General features: G+C 38.9%; 1 protein-coding gene across 2 annotated transcripts in view; it reads right to left on the bottom strand.

The window, feature by feature from the left end:
• Window positions 1–626: 626 nt before the first annotated feature.
• The window catches only part of TBC1D4 (TBC1 domain family member 4), a 98977-nt gene continuing 77831 nt past the window's right edge, over window positions 627–21772 (bottom strand). For both annotated transcript variants that reach the window (XM_084227196.1, XM_084227197.1), the window contains 9 exons: window positions 18693–18853; window positions 17577–17786; window positions 13830–13988; window positions 12347–12505; window positions 11657–11901; window positions 8723–8882; window positions 6350–6519; window positions 4464–4640; window positions 627–2865 (listed from right to left, as the gene is read on the bottom strand). In XM_084227196.1, coding sequence (XP_084083322.1) covers window positions 2638–2865; window positions 4464–4640; window positions 6350–6519; window positions 8723–8882; window positions 11657–11901; window positions 12347–12505; window positions 13830–13988; window positions 17577–17786; window positions 18693–18853 — 1669 coding nt within the window. In that variant the 3' untranslated portion in view covers window positions 627–2637. The remainder of the gene's footprint in view (window positions 2866–4463; window positions 4641–6349; window positions 6520–8722; window positions 8883–11656; window positions 11902–12346; window positions 12506–13829; window positions 13989–17576; window positions 17787–18692; window positions 18854–21772) is intronic.

Below are 21772 nucleotides of genomic sequence, written 5' to 3'. Positions count from 1 at the left end.
TTTGCAGCTCTGCCTCTGTCCCACTGCACCTTAAGACCTCCCTCCTCACAGCTGCACAAAACAATTGTAAAGCTGTCTTTACCAAACACATCCAGTACAGTCTTCTAGGTAATCTTGCTAGTTACTCATCAGAAGATGTTCTGGAGGAAGCCTGCTCAGTGCAGACTTCAAGATACATGGCCTAGAGATGCCCAGTCATGAGGCACTCTTGGGTTCAGCACACAAACATTATCAGAAGTGTCCTGATGCCATGAGGCGCTTACCCCACTGTGGTTCTACTTCTGCAGCTTATTCTCATATGTTGTTTCATTCTCCTCCCCCTTCAAAGCTAGATACACAAAGTTCATCACACTACTATTCTCAACATGCATATATACTGACTGAATTGCCACAGAAAAAATACCTTTAAAAATTTCATCTTCAGTTAAGAACAATGTAAGATTATTCTCCCCAAGAAGAATACCTATCCTTGTACTCTGTGTACTTTTATAAATCCTGCAGGTTTTCTTCCCCACAACTAGAAACTAAAGTCAGATCCTGTTCACATTTCATGTGAATTATACTATTGAGAATGAGATTGGTACTTGAAGTGTAGAAAAATAAAACTAGCCAGAGGCTATGGGAAATGCAGCAATGACATTTATTGGAATTTCTCCAGGCATTACATGAAAAAATTTTAAAGTGAAACAGAGGATAAAGCTCATTCAGTGCATCTTTAAAAAAAAAGATGTCTCTGAATAATCTTGGTTCTTTGTAACAGATGCTGCTGCAGTTCCTGGGATTAGATTTTTATGTACACATCAGCTAAAACTCACTCTGAACCAAACTGCAGAGAACTGCCTTTTCACTTGGTATTTCCCCATCTAGTACAATATGACATTCTTGAAATATCTAGACAGATTCCACATAATTTTAAACACAGTGTTAAGACCTTTCACCCCAAATGTAAAAAGAGAGACTGTTAAGTAAATCAGTATCTTTAATCAAATAAAACATCATGGGAGTAAAAAAAAAAAAACACAACAAAAAACCCAGGAGAGCCAAAGCCCCTGAGTCCCACAGCAGTGTGCAGCAAGGAAGCATTGCTGTTCCTCACTTTTATGGTAACATGAAGCATAATACTTAGAAAGCAGTGATATTCAGTCCTTGCTTTCTATATTGGACAATCTGATGTGAAAAGACGCTGCTGTATTTGGCACTTTGCTTAATTGGTTTTCTTGCTAAGAAGAATAAGTGCTTCCTGAAATACAGTATAAACAGAAAGAGATAACATGAGCCACTGTAAAATGCAATTAAGGGTTCAGGCATGCACTCCAAAATACTTTTCTATTACACATTTGTCTAAGCTGTCTCAAAAATTCCACTCAAAAACATTTTCAAATCTATATGCAACTTTTTATACCTCTATAAACATAATTTTTCCCTTGAAATGATCAGAGTTTGTCCCACCTTTTGTCGAGAACACACAAATTCATTACTTTTGTTTTAAAAAAAAGACCACAAATTAGTATTAAAACAGGAATAGCCTGGAAAGTGTTATTGAAACTGTGCCTGTACTTCAGGATCCCCTTTGAAATGTATAGTTTTATGTGAAAACTGAAAGGTACATAATATCTGAGACTTGCTTGGTCCTCTCTTGTGCACTCACACTTAACTTTCTGCAACCTACCTCAATTTTCTTCTCAAACAAAATTTAAAACAGCTTTCTGCATCCCAATATAATTAGACAAGGCTTCTTGCAGCATTTCTTTGGTTAAATGAGAGCCCCTGACACACCTAACTCTTAGAACAGGCAAGTCTCCAGTGGAAAATTAACATCAGGATAAATCCCATCCCACTGCTGTGCTTCCTTTCTCTCCTCATCACCATCAAGCCCAGGACAGGTGGAAGCAAACAGGCCAGGAAGGAAGTGGCAGTCACTGCTAGCTCTTGCCTTTGCAGACACCTATTCCTCAGCTCTGGGTTATGGAGGCGCAGCTATGATGCGATGCTTGCTTGTTTCCAGTTCCAACATGCACGTGGAATTGTGCTGCTGACTGCTGCAGTCCAGGCAGCGGGTGGCACTACAGCTCCTTCTGTGCAAACCATCTCATGGTACTGTTTCTGCTTATTGGTCTGTGCTCACAATGTCAGTAGAATTAAGAGAGAGGCACGCATGAGTTCACACAGGTTTTCCACAGAAGATGTGAAACATGCTGCTCTTTGGAGGGAAAATTACATTCTCTTTTCTTTTTTCTTCAAGTATTATTCAACATATTCAATATACATATATATAAAGACACACTATCCTCATTCCACTACAAGACAAGCACATCCAAAGTGAATTTGCAGATCACCATTATCCTTGTCTACTCCAATTTCTCCTTTCCTTTAGGTCATCTCTAAATATACATCTACTCATCATAATTACATGTGAGAATCCTCTATTTCCCCCTTGTGATTTATTTACATAATTATAAAAAAATTAATAGCCTGAATTTGCATTCTGACACTTGAAGGCCCATCTGTAGCTATGAGTGTCCCAGCACTATTTTTGGGTAATACCATTGCCTATTGCTAAGTAGCTATTGAAAGCAGCATACTCATTTTTTCATTCCCTTTTTGTGTTTGAAGAAATGCTGCCTAGAAAACCCTGGTTTATGGCTTACTCCATATTTTATTATTTGGGTTGTAGTTTACTTCCTTAAGGAGCAGTTCACAGTCAGACAACACTTCTGCTGGCAAATACTTGACTATCTGCTCAAGAGTCTTTTGATACGTTATCTTCTCCTGTTCCAGGGACTGAATTACAGTCTTCATTTTGTTCTCTCGTGTCAAAACAGTCTCCAGGCTGGCTTCCAGACTCTGAATTTTAGCGTGAGCAACCTGTAAACAATTAAATTATCATAAATTGATACATTCTGAATAGTTTAAATGTTATTATACAGTATCATAATATTAAAATTGTGATGTTTTACATAGCTACTTCTAAAAGACATCTGTGTAGGCAGACAATACAAGGAATACATACACAAAATAGTGTATGGTCCTCATAGTGACTAGATCAATCTGAAGCATTTCTCAAAGCTTTACAGAGGGAAGGAGACATACAAATTGCAGCAAGCAAGGGACAGTGGAGAGCAACAAGGAACTGGAGCTGGAGGGAGAAAAAGGAAACCAGCAGCTGAAGTAGCGCTGGAAGACATGACCTGTCTGACAGTGACAGAACAAGGGGAACCCTCTGTGATAAAGTAAATTAGAAGGATCAAGAGGTTGGAGGGAAGGAGAAACTCAACATTAAGTCTAGAAGCAGACTGTGTTCCCTATTCTCCAATTAAAAACCTACAGCTTCCTCTGACTAGTCAAGGAAACCCTGGACCACATCAGCAGCAGTTCTCTTTGTGGGAACTGGAAGAATTCTGACTGCTCCTAGGAAGGGGTATAAGCAGAGGAATAAAGAAGTTATACAAACAAAAAGGTGAAGAGGTTAAGCACTGAGAAAGATGCATTATTGTAAGGCACTCTGAAAGGCAGAAGAGCTTTGATAGAGCCTTTCAAATCAGCCACTCAATTATTCTATGCCTTTGGTGCATTTTCAGAAGAGAGGTAAAAGCCACAGCTGCAGTAAATAAAAATAAGAAAAATAAGAAAGAAAAATCAGTAATAGTAAAAAGTTTAAGTGATTCGTGTTTTCAGTATCAAAAGAACACAGCACCCTTAGCCTGTAAACACAAAAATAACGAGGACTTGATCTTCCCTTTTTTCCTTCCATCTTCTTGTTTCAGAAGCTGAAAGTGCTTTCTGAGCTCTTTGCAATGCTTGTTCAAATTAACAGATATAACAAGAAATAGCCTGATGATGAAAAAAACATGACTTTATCTTTCAAGAAATTGCAAGACAATACAACATATTGCAACTGAAACAAGTCTTGGCCAAGCTATGAGACAAAGGGTAAATAGTCAAGGAAGAAGGGCTTTTTTTAAGCACAACTTCACCAGGCAAAGTCTGGTGTGCTTTCAAATGCAATCAGGTCTGCTAGGAGAGACCACCTTCCAAAAGTAGGACTATGAGTTTCAGCAGAAGGAAACAAAACAACACTGCCTACAAAGGCCTGGACCAAACAAGTCTGCTGCACTATGAATTATTTCTTAAACCTTTCCAACAGGGAAGCAGAGAGATGAAGGGACAGAGAACTCACTTTTCAGTAAGATAGACAAATTTTGCCATCAGATTTTATGGCAGATAAGGATAGAGAGATTGTGGGGAAAAAAGAAATCTAAATCAAGAAGGAGAAGTCCAAGGAATGACAAAGGAGTTAGAAGCATGCCTGGAAGAAGTGAATCACTGTAATTAAGAGAACTGTTCAACTACACAAGGTCTTGCAGTAAGAAGACTTCTCACATACACCTAAAACAATACTTGTTCCTCTATTGGCTGAATCACAGAAATAACTTCACCATGAGTTTGTAGCCTAAGTTGTTTACCTGTAGCTTCTCCAACAAATCCATGTTTTGCCTCTTCAGGTGATTGTTTGCCCTCTCCAGCTTCTCCAGAGGTTCACCTTCCTCACAGGGACTCACATTTTCCTGCAGTTCATCCTGAAGAACATGGTATTCTACTTCATAGGCATGGAGCTGTTTTGAAATATCCATCTCAAACACCTACCACAAGAGAAAAGACCATTTTTAATTACAATAGGGAGGACTTCTTCCATGTGAATGTTTGACTAAGAGTCAACTCTTCTTGATTAATGCTTTTCCTGTTCCCTTCAAAGAAGTATTTTAAGGGGATGTCTACAGTAAGAGCATTATAATAGAGTTGTAGCCATAATATACCATAGACTTCAAAATAAATTGGATCATGCCTTTTACAATTACCAAATACCATCTCTTACTACAAGATTCATCAGCAGAAAAGTCTTATTCAATCCAAGAATTTTATAATATGACAAAGTTTTATTGACTGTTGCTCAGAAATAGTAAGAAGTTCAAGACAAAATTTTTAAATCTAGGATTCATCAGATCTCTGCCTTCAAAACTGGATCCCTTGACTCCAAGAGCACGTTTACAGACTTCTGTAAAAACATTCTTCATGATTACAGTTTCCATGTGTTCTATCCCTGCATGATGACACACTACTCTCTTATTGGGATACATTAGGGACAAAGCATTGTGAAGACCACAGAACTGAGCTTCTAACAGTGAGCAATACAACAGTGGGACATACGACCCTGATCTGTTTAAAAGTCTAGTCTCAGCCGCTCAGCTTCAGAAAATTATCAAAGATTTTAGACTAGGATTGGAAGGATGTCTACAGTGACATCAATTTTCTGTTCCTTATCCTAGAGACCACAAACATTTCACCAACACAAGACATAACCAAGATTCCCAGACAAAACAAGTTCTGTATTACTTTCACAGTTCTACTGTATTTTAAAGAGATAAAACTTTATGTCATGTTCAAGCTGGGTAAGTACCACTTTCCTCTACAAAACTACCTGATCAATCATCTGTGCATTACAGATCTGCATAATGCCTACATTTTTCTTTCATTACCCACTATAAGGGTTTGGTCCTGGGAGCTCTAAGACCAAGCCAAAAAAATGCCCCTGCAGCCAGGCTAGGCAGCAGCACGGCATACAGGCAGTGGATGCAGATGTGGAAGGCTGCTCAGCATGAGACATACCCCAGGCCAGCAGAGCTGAGCTGCCCTGCCCTGCATGTAACCACATTCAGCTCTGCAGGCATCATAACCCATTCTTACTCTATCAGACCTGGCTTTGCACAAAGCCATTTCTAGCCTGCCCACACAGCAGGGCTGCTCTGCAGCCCATACAGAGCACAGAGCAGATATAATATCTAAGAGTATTAAAAGTGTTAAACTACCATCTCTATCATTCCCAGAACCAATGAGCTGTGAAAGAACCAAAGTGCCTGATACAGGTTTAGCATGGCAATGACAGTCCATGAAATGAGGAAATGAAGATTTAAATTGTCTAAAAAAGAATTCTTATCCAACAGCACCTGAAAGAGTCAAACCTTAACAAGCCACAGGAATGCACAAGTGTTTACTCCACTCCTGCACATGGACATGGTTTTCTAGCACTCTTCTGTTATCTCTGAACTACCACCTGAAGGGGGGAGCGCTGCTCACAGTTTCACAATTAAGGTACTAGACCGGCTCACTCTCAATTTGCAGCTTCAAGGCAGAGAAAATTATGTTATAGATAGGAAGATTCCAGCCACTGACAATATTTCTCGAGATGCTTTACAGATCTTCTTCTGAGAAGACTTTTGCATATAATGTAGGCATGATTCTTTAAAAGAAAACTAAATATGGGGGGAAAAAATAAAGAGAAAAACATCCTTACCTGAGTAATAATTTTTTCCATTTGAGGTTTAGTCATATCTGGAATACTGGTTTTAAGATAATCAACAATGTTCTCAAAACTCTCACATCCCATTATAGATGTTTCTTGACTGCTAAGTAGGCTCAGTGCTACTTTAAATATGACTTCGGTTCCTTGAAGAAAAATAATGTCTAAAAGAGAAAATAATTTTAAATTACTTTAATTTTGAAAATGGGAGCTAGAGTCACTGGATTAATACATATATTTACTGGGAGGTTCTTTGTAATCAATCACAGTGCAAATGTATTCAGTTCAGACTCTGTCTTATTTCAACACGAGGATAAAGCATGAATTTTCTTTCATCTTACAGATGTGAGAGAGCATTAAGAAAAATACTGCATGCTTATTACGTCTGTAGCAGTTATTTGCAATAAGCATTTCATCACTGTCTGCCAGAGAACCAACTGCTAACTGGTTTTAAGTGCTTCTGTGACTGAAAAGCAACTGGGCAGTAAACCACTACATAACTCTTTCCTACAGGCAGAAGCTAGTCCTTAAAAAAAAATTTTTGATTTCATAACCAGTTATATTATGTTCAAAATTCATAGTAGTGATTTTACTGGCTATAATCTAAGCCACAAACCCTTATTTGAGGCATAATTACATGGATTAGAAAGGAAAGTCTCGGCTCTGCAGGTCAGTAGATACGGACTGTACAGAACTGGGAATCTTGAGGACAATAAATAGAGATTCTGCCTCAGAATCAGTGGAGGATTTGAAGTTACTGAGATGAAGGCAGCACATGGGCATTTCAAATAAACCTCCTGAGCTGTTGGCTCTGCCACACCACAGGGTGTTTGTTTGGAGCTACACAACTGAAGAAATTCAGTTCTTGATCCTGATACTCAAGAGGTCAGCCCTGGCTAATTCAGGATCACAAAGACACTGATGAGGCAGCCATTTCCCTCAAATGCAACTTCTGAAATTCTCCCTTCTCAAGTTTACGATGGACACTCAAACAACATAAAGGTAAGTATATCATTTGTAAAAGGTAGGCAATAGTCATTTGTTCCTGGTATATGGCAATGGCCCATAAGACACTGAAAATCCAAGAATTCAAAGCATTAAGAATTAAAATAACACAGTAACTTTTCAATTTTAAAATGGGAACATGCCTTGCTCAGCTTATTTACAGAGAAGTGAACACCAAACCTCCTTCCCATCTTCCCCATCCATAAAAAATTCATCTAGGAAAGAAAAAAACCAAGCAACAAAAAAAGATAGAAACATAAAATGCTCAAGTGTCCTAGAATTCAGAAATCCCACTGGGAAACAGATATTCACATGACTGGTATACCACTGGGAAAGAGATACACCATCATTTTTTCACCTAGACAGCAGCCAAAGTGTTTGCTGTAAATGGAAAAAAAACCTCTGCAACTGAGAAAGCACTGAGTTAAAAAAAAAAGAAATTAAAAACTTAAAATCAAACCCAACTAACCAAAACCCTCTTCCCACCCCCAAGCCAACACACCACACAAATTGAGAAACTAACACACTGTACTATTAAAACACGAGACAAAGGTTGAATTTCCTAAGAAAGGACAAAAGGTGCCATATGAAAACAGAATTATCAAAGGGGAAAAAAGTATCTGATTTATGAGGAAGTACCTTACATGTGCATTTAGATTCTTGGTGCATACACAAGTACAGTGAGTTCTGCATTAATAAATAAAAATTTTTAAAAAAAGTGCATCACTAGAGATTTGACCAAGTTGGAAGTTCTTACAGATAAGAAAAGAACACAAAAAAATAATTACTTGACATCCTGATACTGTAAACACTACAATCAATATTTAGGCTTCTGTACTAGATGTTACCTGAAGAGGAATTTTTAATAAAAAAACTATCTAAATGAAATCAGAGGCATATTATGAATTAGAAATTGTTCAATATATAAGTAAATACTGAAACCAGCCTTTAAGTTCAAATTTGCTTGAATTTTTTCAGAAAGCACTTGAGAATCAGAATTCAGAAATGTATTTTCTTTTTTCAGTTTGCGAGTTCGGCAAGATGAACTTTTCTATTGATATAAACTGAATATATTTGCATAAAATACATTTGCAACAATAAACTTTCTGCTGTTTACACTTCAGAAGTCTCTTAGGTAGGAAGAGAAGATATAATTATTTGCTCAAGTCCGATGTTTCAATAAATACCTTTTGGATCTTTCTTTTAAGAAGGAGCTGACATCCCACCATGAAAAGTGTTGCTACTTGCCACCCACAACAGTTACCCCAAATGTCCCCAGCATGTAGAAAACTACTCCTGGAGTGCTTCAAAACACAAAGGATATTGTTCTGTTTATTATTTCAATAGAATAAACTTTCTTACCAAACACTCTGGCTACAAATCCCAATGAAAACTGAGATGCGAACAGTGTAAGAAACCACGGTGCAGCATAAAGACTGGGACTGATTTCATTCTCTTCAAGATGATTATACAGGTCTCTGTGATAATCATGTAGAAGCCTTGAGAGCTGATACATCTGAATCTACAGTGCATGAGGGAATTGGAGGGGGGGAGAAAGTAAAGAAACAAAAGTTCAGCTTTACTCAGTTTTCCTAATTATTCTTATTTCATTCAAGGGAAATTAACTGCAGCACAGATGGCACAGTAAAACGAAGCTTAATGGCCTCCCGGGGCCTCAAGTGGTATTTACTCATGTATAAACAACCTGCCACTAATGAATTAAAACCAACAGGGCAGTCAATAACAAAGAACTGTTTGAACCTGATTACTAATGAAGTATATTTCAGATTCACAGGCTTAAGGTAAGAAGGGAATATATTGCTCCAACTTTGTCAACAAACCAGAACTTTCAGTCTTGTAGCAATGAAAGTAGTTGTAACTCTTCCAAGATGTCAAAACTCTACATGAGTTGTGACTAAATTTACACATTTCAGCTTTCATTCCTTGAATTTTGGCCGTATTTTTACTGCATTTAAAACTCCAATGCTACAGTCATCACAACTGTAGACAGTTTCTGTACCCACAGAATACATTTTACACAGAGGTGTACCACCTATATATTTCCCAGCACATCTCCCAGTGGTCCTGCGGAATTTGAGATACTGATGCAAAAAAATGTTGCTGTACAACCTATAAAAGGTTGCAAGGGAAAATGCTTTAAAGGTACTCTTCATGGCTAAAAATATCACTCTGTGGTAAGTTATTTCCTTGCAATGCTTCTCTCAGAAAGCAGAAGAAGCAGACACATATTGATTAGTTGTCAGGTCCAGTTTTATTGTCAACAGTGCTTCATGCTTAAAGTTAATCTGACCTTTGATAAGAAAGTGACTTTAGATTCAGCTATTTTCCTATTTTAAAGTTCATTCTTGTTCCCTACCAAAGTTGAGTGCCCTTGAAGCTACCTGTTCATCAGCACTGCACACAAGCAGAGGGATCACTTTCATTTAGGCAAATCAGCTAAATTTGTGCATGTATTTAAGTTCTTCTTTTAATTGTGTAAGATACCAATTAAGCCCAGTTGGGACAGTGTGAATACAAAACACATGTGTGAAGTCAGAATTGCATCATAGAGCAGTAAAACAATTGGGATAGTTCATTATGGACTAAGGATTTAGATTACTACTTTTTGCAGACAACAACTAAAAAAATCTAAGTCTAATAAGTTTTCATTATCCTGAAGAATCATCCAACATTTTTCTTCTATAGGACTGAAGCCAATTCAGCCTATAAGCTTGCTTGTGTTTGACTACTGTAAATGCAAAAGAATTTGCAGTACTCTACTCCTATTAGAAAACAACCAAAATATAGTAATATCCTCTAAGTCTTCTTGCCTAGTTTGTCCTGAGCAGACAAAATTTTACTTTAACAAAGAACTGCCTAGAAGCAAACTGTGGGGAAAGACAGGTCATTTAATTTAAAAGGCAAACTACTACAAGTCATAAACTTTCTCAAATTTAAGAGTGTTATTACTAAGAGGTTCTGCCAATGAAACAGTCACACTCATTTGAACTAAAATGTCAAATCCTGGGCATGTGAAAGCTCTCAAATCATCAGCTGTTGGAAGCCTACAACTGCAGTATAACACACACTAACTTAGAGAGCATCTACTAGGGGGAAAAACCCCACAAACATGCATTCATCACATTTTGACCCTCACTGGTTTAAAACATATTTGTGTGGGAAAATGGAACAAGAGGTGGTAAAACAATGCTTGTTATGGCTGCTCACTCTTAATTCATCAAAAACAAACTTGTTGCAGCACACTTACATCCACAGTCCTCCAGTGTTTTTAGAATAAGCACATATAGTTTCTTTAACTACAATCTATTCCATTGCTCTGGGCATTTGCCAAATAAGCACCTAAAGTGACTGGTCACGAAAAGTGGGATGAAACTCTCCCTTTAGTTTTACTTAAGCGTTTGCTATGCAGGGAACATGGGAAAAAAATTACACTTTTCTATCTGCTGCTTTGTTTTCTCTTTGTCCACTGTGGATTATAGAAGCTTTAACTCATCAATGTTGTATTCCTTTATAATATAAAGGGTTTATAGCATATTATAATTATTCAAATCAGGGGACAGTTGCATGTCAAGGTGAAAGATTTCTTAAACTTTAAACCCTAAAATTTATACAGATCTGAAAAATTTTTTGTCTCCCTCCTAAACAGTCTTGAGTATCTATAGCTAGCTGCTAAATAATATTGCAGAGCATGCATCATTGCATAAGATGATTAAACTATTAAAAATTCATCTGTTTTCTCTCTCTGTTGAGGGTGGGGGAGTAGAAGACAACGAGAGAAAGAGTTGAAATGAGGAGTCAAGGCAGAGCAGCCTCTAGCACAAATGCCTGCAGAATACACTGACTGGCCACTGTGTGTCACTATTGACTTGACTTGGCCTTACAAGAGAGAAATTTACATGCAAGTGCTCATGGACTGAAGAAAAACAAAATCTAATTAGTTTTTAAACTCCATCTATACACGACAAAGCCTATCAGTTTTTTTCTGGCATAAAGAAGAGAGAGCAGTGAGGAAGAGAAAAAAGAAAGGCAAAACAGCAGAAAGCAGAATTTCTGGAAAGATGACAGGGCTGCGTGATGGGAAAAACTCTGCAAGTTTTAAACTTCTCTGTTTGCAAATAGAAAGACAGAGAGGGGCTTAACAGTAAAATATACATGTACCTCAAACCCTCCAAAACAGTATAAGAAGCTTCATAAGGCCCTGGAGAACCTAAGCAACCCCTATAAGGGCTCAAAAGTAATTTAAAACTCTGGTTTGCTCCAGAAGGGCTGACTTACCTGTAGGGACATCATGTCTGGTCTGTACTGTTTACGGAAGCCAAGGTCATACATGAGGAATTTCAGCATTTCAAAGGCCTGCTCTTCACTCATATGTAGAAGCAGCACTCCAGCTACAAAGCTTATACCTTGACAATAACCAACTTCTTTGTCCAGCAAAGAATATGCTTTCAAGAGATTAAACAGTGATAGCTGTCCTGCTCCCAGGTGCGTGGAAAAGTAAGGATGAGTAGGGAATGTCCGTCCTGATGTAAAAAGAGAGGAGTAGTTGATACTCAATTCCTCTGAAGAAAAACCCCAATCCATCTTACAAATGGCATTTCTCCTCACTCAGACCACTTCTCTTTGCTTTTATATGCAGTTTGCCTTCAATCAGATCAATCTGTATCTTACCACTGATTTTGGACTGTACCTTTTGAACCCACTTAATATTCTTATCTGCACAGAACTCGCAGAAGGAGTTGCTGATTTCTCTTTTCAGACAGATGGAAAAGGGCATAAATATGAATGGCACAGCCTAAGAAATTGTCTGCTAACTGGACTCTAAGTGGCATACACAGAATGTATCCTGATGACATAGAAAATGGAGCTCATAGATCAGCATCCATCTTCAGCAGCAGATTCTATTATGACTGGTGTGTTTTTCACCCAAAGACCCAAAAACCAGTGGGAAAGAACAGACAGACTTACCTAGATCTACAAGGATGGCATGCTGTTGAGCAGTCAGTTGTTTCAGAAGTTCTTTGTAGGAGATGTCGGGAGGCTGCTGCTTGTTTGGCAGCCTGTGCCTGACTCGGTGTTGCACAGCCAAAAATTGCCAAATTTCTCCCCGACGACTTTTTGGTACACCTGCGTGTCAGCCAAAAAACAAGAGGCCTAAGCAGAGGGATGCTTTTAGTGCTACAACAAAAGAATTTGCTTTGTCATAATTTTGGCTGAACCACTCTGGAGGATCCCTTACAAAGTGAACTCCATTCTGCAGTGTGTTCAACTCAGTAGCCATGGCTCAGTCCCACAAACTAAACATGAACTACAAACTTAAGGGCAATTACACTGAGCATAACCTGGGCAACTGAGGTACAGACATCCCTTGCTTTGCCATTTCTGAGCTGTTAGTCTCCAGCAGGAAAAGATGCACACCTATACTCAGAATGTAGAATGACCTGTTTAGAAAAGCTGAACTAAATTCACAAGTGTAAAATTTGGGGAAGTCCAACTCCTCTTTTCCTTTACAAAGGATCGCCCATGTCAGTCCATAGATGTGGGGAGATACATCCCCCTTTGATATCTGATTCTGTAAACCAACCTTTGAAAGTCAAAATGTCAACTCTGCTAATACCTTCCAGGTAAACAACTATTTAACAAGAAGACAAGTTAAAAACCATATCCTTGTTCCCAACTCTGAACTGCAATCCAACAGCAGAAAACAGGGTATCAAGGAAAATAATTTGTTGGCAGACTTCTGCAGGTCACTAACAGGAACTGCTTTATATCTACAACAATTTGCTTTGGTAGCAATTTAAACTTCCCTTCTGTACCACAGCCAGATTACACTGAATTATTTTTCAGCATCTGTAACACAGACATGAGATTCTATAGAAAAGGGCAGGGCAGTGCAATCAGGCCCTACCACTACAAGACCCTCTCGATACCCTCTTGGCCTACAGCCAGTCCACAGGAATATCTACTTCAAGACAGAATTCCCAGGCTTTCACTCCAGGAAATTAAATACAGGGTGACCATACTCCAGACTCTCAAAAACTTGGCTCTGATTCCTCTAGGTTTTGGGCAAAGTCCGCAGTAGACATAATGGTCCTGCCTTCTCAGTAAGCAAGTAAAATCAGAACATCTGAAACTCAGAATTGGATCCACTGAGCAAAAGGTCATAACACTGGCTGCAGAGGCTCCAAGTTTAATCTCTAATGTAATGACACATGGAAACAAGATGCTACTTTCAGGAGTATGACTATACATGTTTCTGCATTGCTGACATTGCAACCTGCAGACACAGCAGAACCTATTTTCTGTTCTGCAGGAGAAGGCAGCACCTTTGTGAAAAGAAGGCAATTTTTTGCTTCTGGAAAAAGTATATTGCTCATTTCTGTTGGTATCAGAAGGGAACAAAAAATACCATCTTGAGACTTCAGAGCTAAAAGCCCTACTACGTAAATACCTTCTTTTAAAGTGGAATGAATGTCTTCCATGTCACACCGGATTTTGGCTCTGCAGTTTAGTAACTTCTTATCCCAAATATTTATGGCATCTTTCTGACACGTGCCAACTTCATCATAGTCCAGTTTTACTTTTCTTGATTGGAGCTCATCTCTGCTTGCTAGAACACAGAACAAAAAGGAAGAGCACATGGAAAACCAGCATATCAGAAAATTACAAGATAACAACAAATACACATACCCCATTCAAGTTGGGTATATCTGTCCATCATCTGACTGGTGATAAATTCATCTAGAATTCTTTAGTTTATCGCTTAGTTGGGGCCAGTTGTCATAAGATGTTGCATATAACAATTTAACTTCTCTTACTGGGTCATGAATATTTGCAATTCATGAAGCACAGAAAAATATTTTTTTAAGCTTGGAGCAAAAACAACCCACCCAACAAAACCTCACAGCACCTGCTCTGCAAAAACACCTTTGGTTGTTTTATTCTTGTTTTTATTGAACATTGCAACTGTTTTGAGTATGGAAAATCCCAAACATGTGAATGTTTGTATTAGAGATTTAGGCAAGCAAGCTAGGCAAGTCTTCTGAACTGAAGTCAGTCACACTGATTCCAGTTCTTACATGTCCCTTAAGAGAGCGAGAAGAGCTCTTGGCACTGGCATCATCAGGCAGACTAGTGCAAACAGAATGAACCAGCATGAACCATATCCAGAAAGACACATTTGTGCTGAAGCACAGAACTCTCACTATTATTAACTTAAAAGCTTTGCTGCATAGAACCACCTGGTACAAAGTATTTATTATGCTACTTCTGAAATAAAGCTGCATTGTCACCCTGGCATTTCATGGAGAAGCAGCTTTCATTTCCATTACTAAGAAATTAACTCTGGGTATTTTATTATTTATTATGCACATGCAGAAAAACACTCCAGTTCCTCTAACTACTGGTACAAAAAACTGAAACAGTGACTTGAATGTGTCTTAATTTAGAGAGATATGTTTAACTGTCATTGGAGTAACTGTACATTTCACAACCTCACCTCTGAGCTGCAATTGAGTTTATCCCAAATTCACCTTGATCTGTGCACACTACTTCTTGCAGAAGCCCCCTTTCTCTTACAAATGCATCCTCTTTCCCACCATCACCTCTAGGTGAAAGCAAACTCCTGCTCACATTGTATACATCCTGCAAAACAAGACCATCTGTTCCTTCGCCTACTCATCTCACTTCAGCTAGAGTCAATACTGGATCAATCCACATGATCATTGCTCAGCCCACTCCAAAAATGACAAATTATTTCCAAAAGCACAACGTTACACCTCTGAGATCTTACCCATTCAAGACTACAGGGGCCCCTGCAGAAGCACGCATTATGCAAAGTGCAGTGCACTGCCATAAAAATGGGAGTGTGGTCTTACCACAGGCACATGCAGTTCAGTTGGGGCAATTTCAAATGCTGCCCTACTGCTGTATGATTTCACCCAAGAATTCTCACTCTTGTAAGCAGCATGCAGCAGATCCAAGCCAGCAGTAACATATTTCAGTGTGACAACAAACTCCCACATTAACTGTGCAGTTAGCCCTAGTGAAAGCCCGCAAGTTTGCATGTCGATCATACATGCCTCCTCCTACAACCCCATCCTTTTTACCATTTTTCCTAAACATTGGTAAGTGGCCTGCTACTTTGTGCAGCTCTTGTATTTCTAGGTGACCTGCTGGAAAAAGGAGCTTCTAGCTTCTCAGAAAAAAAGAAAGGAAAAGAAAAAGAAAGCAAGTTTGTGCAATTGACAAAACTTACCTTCTGTAAAATAAAGAACTAATAGCATTCAAGTCTCCTCGACAGCAAAAGGAATAGGAAAAGAGATTCTATTAATATTTTGTACATAAAAGTCAACAAATGATTAACAGAAATCCACTAGAAACAGTTCCACAGCAATTCCAGTCTTAAACCAGTTTAATACATACAGATAATAAATTCACAGCTGGAATCTGGCTTCAAGTAAAGAAACTTCTGCATTTCTGTTACTACATTTCCCTTTCCTGAGATGTACATTTAATTGTAGGCTAGGATGCAAAGAACCACCTGAACCTATGCTTGTTTGGAATGTATCAGCTCTGCCTATGTCCTGTCCATAAAATGGTCCATGCTATAACAGCCCACAGGAAGGAAACCTAGAGAGAGGTGTTAGAACAGTTTACTTTTCACCCTTTGAAAATAAGATGATGAATTCTAGCTAGCAAGAGCACCAGTTCTAGCAGAGGTACCCATGAACCTGAATACAAGAATGGAGACATGCTCCTCAGAGCATGAACCAAGAACGTGGGCTAGCAAATGTGTGCCAGTTTGGCATCTCCACTGCCAACACTCCTGTGTTCACCATGAAGGATCAGGTAGGAAGAACTTGATTTCTACATGCCTGTTACAGAATGGAAGCAACTTGTAACTGAGTCTTAAGGAACTGGACTGATTTAACAGTTTTCAGTACCCTCAGCCACACAGGGTAAGTATAGCAAAGAGTTTATCCCTCAGCAGTTCGAAGTATCAGAGAGAATAACATTAAATTAGTCACCACAGCAGATCTCCAGTTTACTCGCCCCACAAAAAAAGACTATTTGCTAAAATGGTTTAGGAAATGAAGATTTTGGCTGAAGTTCTCTCTAGATGTTCCCTATGAATCTAGGAGTTTCCACAGAACTGTGTCAACAGGGAGACAAACTGCAGAGAGAAACAGCACCGAGAAATACACGACCTGTGTAGGAAATACATTCAAGGATGTACGCTTGTAGGGACATGGAAAGACTTCTGTCCTGATGCTTTTTTTTTTCCTCTCCCTGCCTTCCCAGTAAGCTAGCCTAAAGAAGGAAAAAGAGTTAACTGATCTTAACAAGATCATTATGTTTGAAGTAGTATGGTAGTGTGAAGAATCAGACTCCCATACAGGTTATACAGAATAAAGGATAAGATCAAGGCAGCAGTTTTAGAGAGAACACTTGGAATTTTTAGCACGCACCAAAAGCTTGTTAGTCTATTACACTGTCTACTATACTGAAGAATTATATATGCTAGGATAGACATTGCATCCCATCTTTTATTTGTGTGAGTCCTGACCAGCCTTAATAAAATGTCCTAGCCAGAAGCTGAGGCAGTTGACAATCAGAATGGTCAACTTTAGATCCCTCACTAACAGCACTCAATTTTCAGTGTACAGTGCTCATGTTCCAAAAAACCAGAACTTTCTGACATACCTCAAGAGCCAGTTGCTCAAAAATCATATTTGGACTCAAGCATTAATACATAACCACTGTGATGTGGTTAATGAAGAACAAAAAGCCTGGAGAGAAAGGCCATGAGCTGCAAAGGACTGAAACGAGATAGAAAGGGTCAGGTTTACCATACCTAAGTGTTCACACAGCACCTGCTCTCCTCACTCCACTCCACATTAGAATTCCTAGACTCAGACAGATACAACACAGACTGTAGCATTCTTTGTCTAACCTGCACCCAAAAAGGAAAATTTATCACTTTCTTCTGTCATAAGATTACTAATTTAAAGTCAGGTAGACAGAGAACCTGGTAGACTGTGAGACAGGACTAGGAAAACACAGGTTTTTTCTAGTACTGTTAACTAAAAAGTTACGGAACCACATCGCTGTTTGAGGTGCCCAACACCAGAACAATTTTCATCTTCAGGCAGCAGAATCTGCAATAACTTTTAGGGGTATTTTCTAAATAGCTAACCTTCCAGCTTCTGGTTTTCTTTTTCCATTCGAAGTAACAGAATTTGTTGATGGATGGCTTTTCTCCACAGACTTTGTAGTTCTTCTGAGTTTTTCCTCTCTCCAATTTTATCTGGACCATCCTCATTTTGCAATACTAGAACAAGAGGGTCTTCCTCCAGGGGTGGAGCAAGAGGAGATAAGGGTAACAATTCACTTCCATCATGGCCATCTGCAAAGAATCAGAAAGCTATTACAAGAAACTCAGATTTTTTGACATATCATGAAAATCTATGTCATAGCAGAACAAAAATAGCTGTCTTTCACATTCAGCAGTGACTTGCTGATTCCGAAACCAGAGAAAATGCAGTGCAACAGTAGAGAATTTTTAAAGTGTTTTGTTTACATTAATAAAGTTATATTTAAATTAAGTAGAGTTAGATAAAGGATCACCCAGTATTTCAAACTTTTCCCCTGCCAGCTCCTTCCAGTTACCACAAGACATTTATCCATAAAGCCTCCTTTACATTTGAGCTTGTTTACTGCAATGATTTACCACGGGTTCTATATTAAAGCTATTTTTCCCACTTGCAAACCTGCACGACAGAGAGTACTATAGCACTTTGTGGCCACTAAATAAAGAGCTTACCATTTGTCTATGGTTTTGATTTCTGCCAAATGGGAATTTATGAATAGCATGATTTCAGCTATTTCAGGAATTTCTACCTTAAATGGCTTAAAGCTGTAAGAATTATTAAGACAAACAACAGGTGCTATGTGCACTACAAGGACAAGATATAAAACTTACCAAACACTCCTATTATTTACACAGGTCAGGGTAAAAGTTTCCTAACTGTTAAAAATATTATCTTTGTCAGTAAGAGACCTGTCTTAATTTCCTTTGCTACAGCAGCTATGGCAGATTGCAATTCATTTGTTTTTGATGCCAAAATTCTTTCTCCAAAGCAACAAAAACCTAGTCTAAAGCCAAATGAGCACAATTGATCTCTGGTGAGGTTCTAGCCTGAATATTGTACCACACTGACTCCCTTCTCCCTTTCTTATTATCACACGCTGCAGTTCACTACAGTATTAAGTAACAACTGCTTGTTTATTTTCTTTAAAAGCACACACAGACCTGGATGCTGCATCTTGGAAGGAGATTTATTCATAGGTGAAGCTACCTGCAGGAATATTCTCCGCCGCCAGGAGATGCGGCGAGGTGTGAGCGTGGCCCCCGCAGCATTTAGAGATTCACTGCTGCAGAAGGTTGATGTTCTTTTCTTTCCCTCCCCATCGCTGAAGGAAAGAAAAAGCAGATGGGGTATTTAAAGTCAGTATTCCTTGTAGGGAAGAAAACCCCTTTATTAACTCTAATGTATAACCAAACCTGCAGGAGCATTTGTGGGGAAGCTTAAGAAGGCAAAGCGTGCTGTGTGTGAGCTTCACCTTGAATGCTGAAGTGCCCAATTTGTTTCTTGTGCACAGTGCCGTGAAGTTTGCACTATATTCCACCAGGAAGCATTCAGAGCATTCATACAGGGCTCAGCTGGAAGCTCAGAATAAAAGCTTAACTTTTTGAGAAGCTGAGAGAGAAACATGGTAATACTTTGCCTCTAACTTTGACAGCAATGGCTTTTGTTTTGCTATACATCAGTCTTCTGGGAGCGATCTGATGTAACACACCTAAAAGCAGAGATGGTGCTCCAGTGGAGCACTACACTCCATTTAGTGCCATTATTAATGTCATGCTGAGCTCACAGGTGAATATTTCATTGGAGACAATGTTCTGCTGTCTCATATAGTCTCTTTCCTAAGCTTCAAGAAGTGGAAGCTTCACTTGGATAAATGGGGACACATGTCCTCATGTTTCATCAGCTGTAGGAACAGAGACCCTGCAAACAGAAGGCAGACCTTCTCCTCAGCTGCCATGTAGAAATATAATTGCACATTAATTTTAATAATTAATAATTTAATCTTATGCTGCTTGAAGAAACAAGGAAAGGATACAGGAAAGCTTTACAGGGAGGACACACCAAATACACCTTTCTACTCACTACTGCAAGAGGAAAAGACATTTAGCTTTTATAAGTTGTTTATCCAATTTCAGAAATATTTCAGAATTTTGCATTTGTGGTAGCAAATTAGGTGCACAGATATTGTATAGCAATGGGCACATTGATTATCTGCCACTAATCCCCCCAAGTAGAGTCAACAGCACGAGGCACAATTACAAGCTTTTAGGAAGAGAGCATCAAACAGAGGGAGCTGTTTCTACAGCTTCACCTTCATCACAGGGAAAACTGCTATATCAAAACAGTAGCTACACTTAAGCCTTCATCCTGTAACAAATTTCAATGCTGTAGTGCAAGGATCCTAAGAAGTTAGATAAAAGGAAGGCCCAGCATGTTCACTATGTTTTCAGTGGGAAGGCAGTTGCAGGTGATGGCATTTGCAACTGGAGTCTATCCCCCCACATCTGGCTTGCACAGGAGAGCTCTGCAAGGGAGGACTATGAAGTTTCAGCTACCCCAGCCTACCAGCTACACTATCTTAATCAGCACTTCATAACTAAAACTCTGTGCTCAATGAATGTGCTGAATTCACCGAGCTAGGACTGCCCTTTTTGGTCACCAAAGCTGTCACTATGCTAATGATCTACAACAGCTCCCTGATATTTGTGAGCCTGAGTGACAAACCAGACTCACTATCACACCAAGGTATCAGACCCTCCTTCTGTACCCTGGCAGAGAAACAGCCATGACTTCAAACTCAGCTAACCAGCACAAGGCACCAACCCCTGCTCTCTTCTAAGAACAGCTCTACCAGCTGGGAGTCCTGAATGGCACATAGTCTGAACTGTCCTCCACTCCTGATTTAGCTTTCATGGTGCCCCAGCTCTCTATAGCATCACACTGTTGGTGGGTGGTTTCAGTAGATTCCCACGTTGCACTAACCTAAACAGCAACTGTGACAATCTTCTTTGTCTAACACTGTGTCTCTGATGATGATGGGTAGTACCCACTGCTCGTGGTAGCCAAACACAGACTACTTAGACTGTAACACTCATTTGGAACCTGTAGGTGCTGTTTTTCAAAGGTATTTCAGTCCTGCTCTTGGAAATGGGATACTGAGTTTGGATATATATAATTCTAACTTATTTTTCTATAAATAACTGTAAGAGAGCTATTTCTTACTATTTCAAGTCCTATATATCATCACGTGTTATAACACAAAAACTGAGTCATTCCAGGGCTTACTAAACACATGCTACGTATCAAGGGAATGAAAAGTTATTTTCTACTGCTAGGTACAAAAATCTACATTCAGCTACTGTGCTTCTAGACAGTCCTAGGAATAGTGTTCAATTTACAGTAGCAAAATTCACAGAAAAGTCAGAATAAGAAGGTGGCTATTTTAGGGTATGAAACTAACCTGTTTACAACATTTGAGTCATGGAGTTTACATTGGGATGAACTAATCACATATGCTACCTCATGAAGCATGCAAATCGTACTGGTCTGAAGACCTGTATTTCTCTTGTTAAATCCTCCCTTCACAAAAATCCCCTGTCACTTTAAGCAACTAATATTAATCACCTTCTCTTTCAAAGAGCTGTCCAGTAAGTGATTAGAGGAAAACTTTTGCAACGCTCAGAACACACCTTGTCATATTAACCCAGGAAAACACCAAGATTTAGAAAGGGAGGGTAGAAAGGGAGTAAAGACAGTTTCCTCATTTCAAGACAGACAACTCCTAGCTTAGTATCAGATCTGAAGATGTGAAAAAATACCCTACAGAGCAAAAGCAGGAAGAAGTCAGAGTAAAATGGTAGTGTCTCCTACCCTAATGAAAAGATTCAGAAGGTTGGTGCAAAAAACAGTTTCTCTAAACAGGGAGGGGGTAAAGAAAAAAAAATTAGCTATTGGCTCCCACAAAATGAAGAGCTCCATTAATGTGCGTGGAAAGACTAAGCCAATGCATCTCCAAAACAGGAAAAACAACTTCTTAAATAGAGCTCAGTCATTGCCACGGAAAAGCCGAGCAGAGTTTTCACTATCACCTACACAGACATCTTAGGTGGACATCTTCCCATCTAAAAGGGAAACACACTGCAAGATCACCTAATGGAAGAATCGCTGGAAAAAGATAACCATGTAATATTCTGAGACAATATTTAAGTAATATTGTTTCGAATGTAACATTTAAAACATATGT

This window comes from Fringilla coelebs (assembly GCF_963513975.1).
Source record: "Fringilla coelebs genome assembly, chromosome: 2".
NCBI lineage: Eukaryota > Metazoa > Chordata > Aves > Passeriformes > Fringillidae > Fringilla > Fringilla coelebs.
The sequence above is the reverse complement of the archived record's forward strand: the minus strand, read 5'-3'. Positions and strand labels throughout refer to the sequence as shown.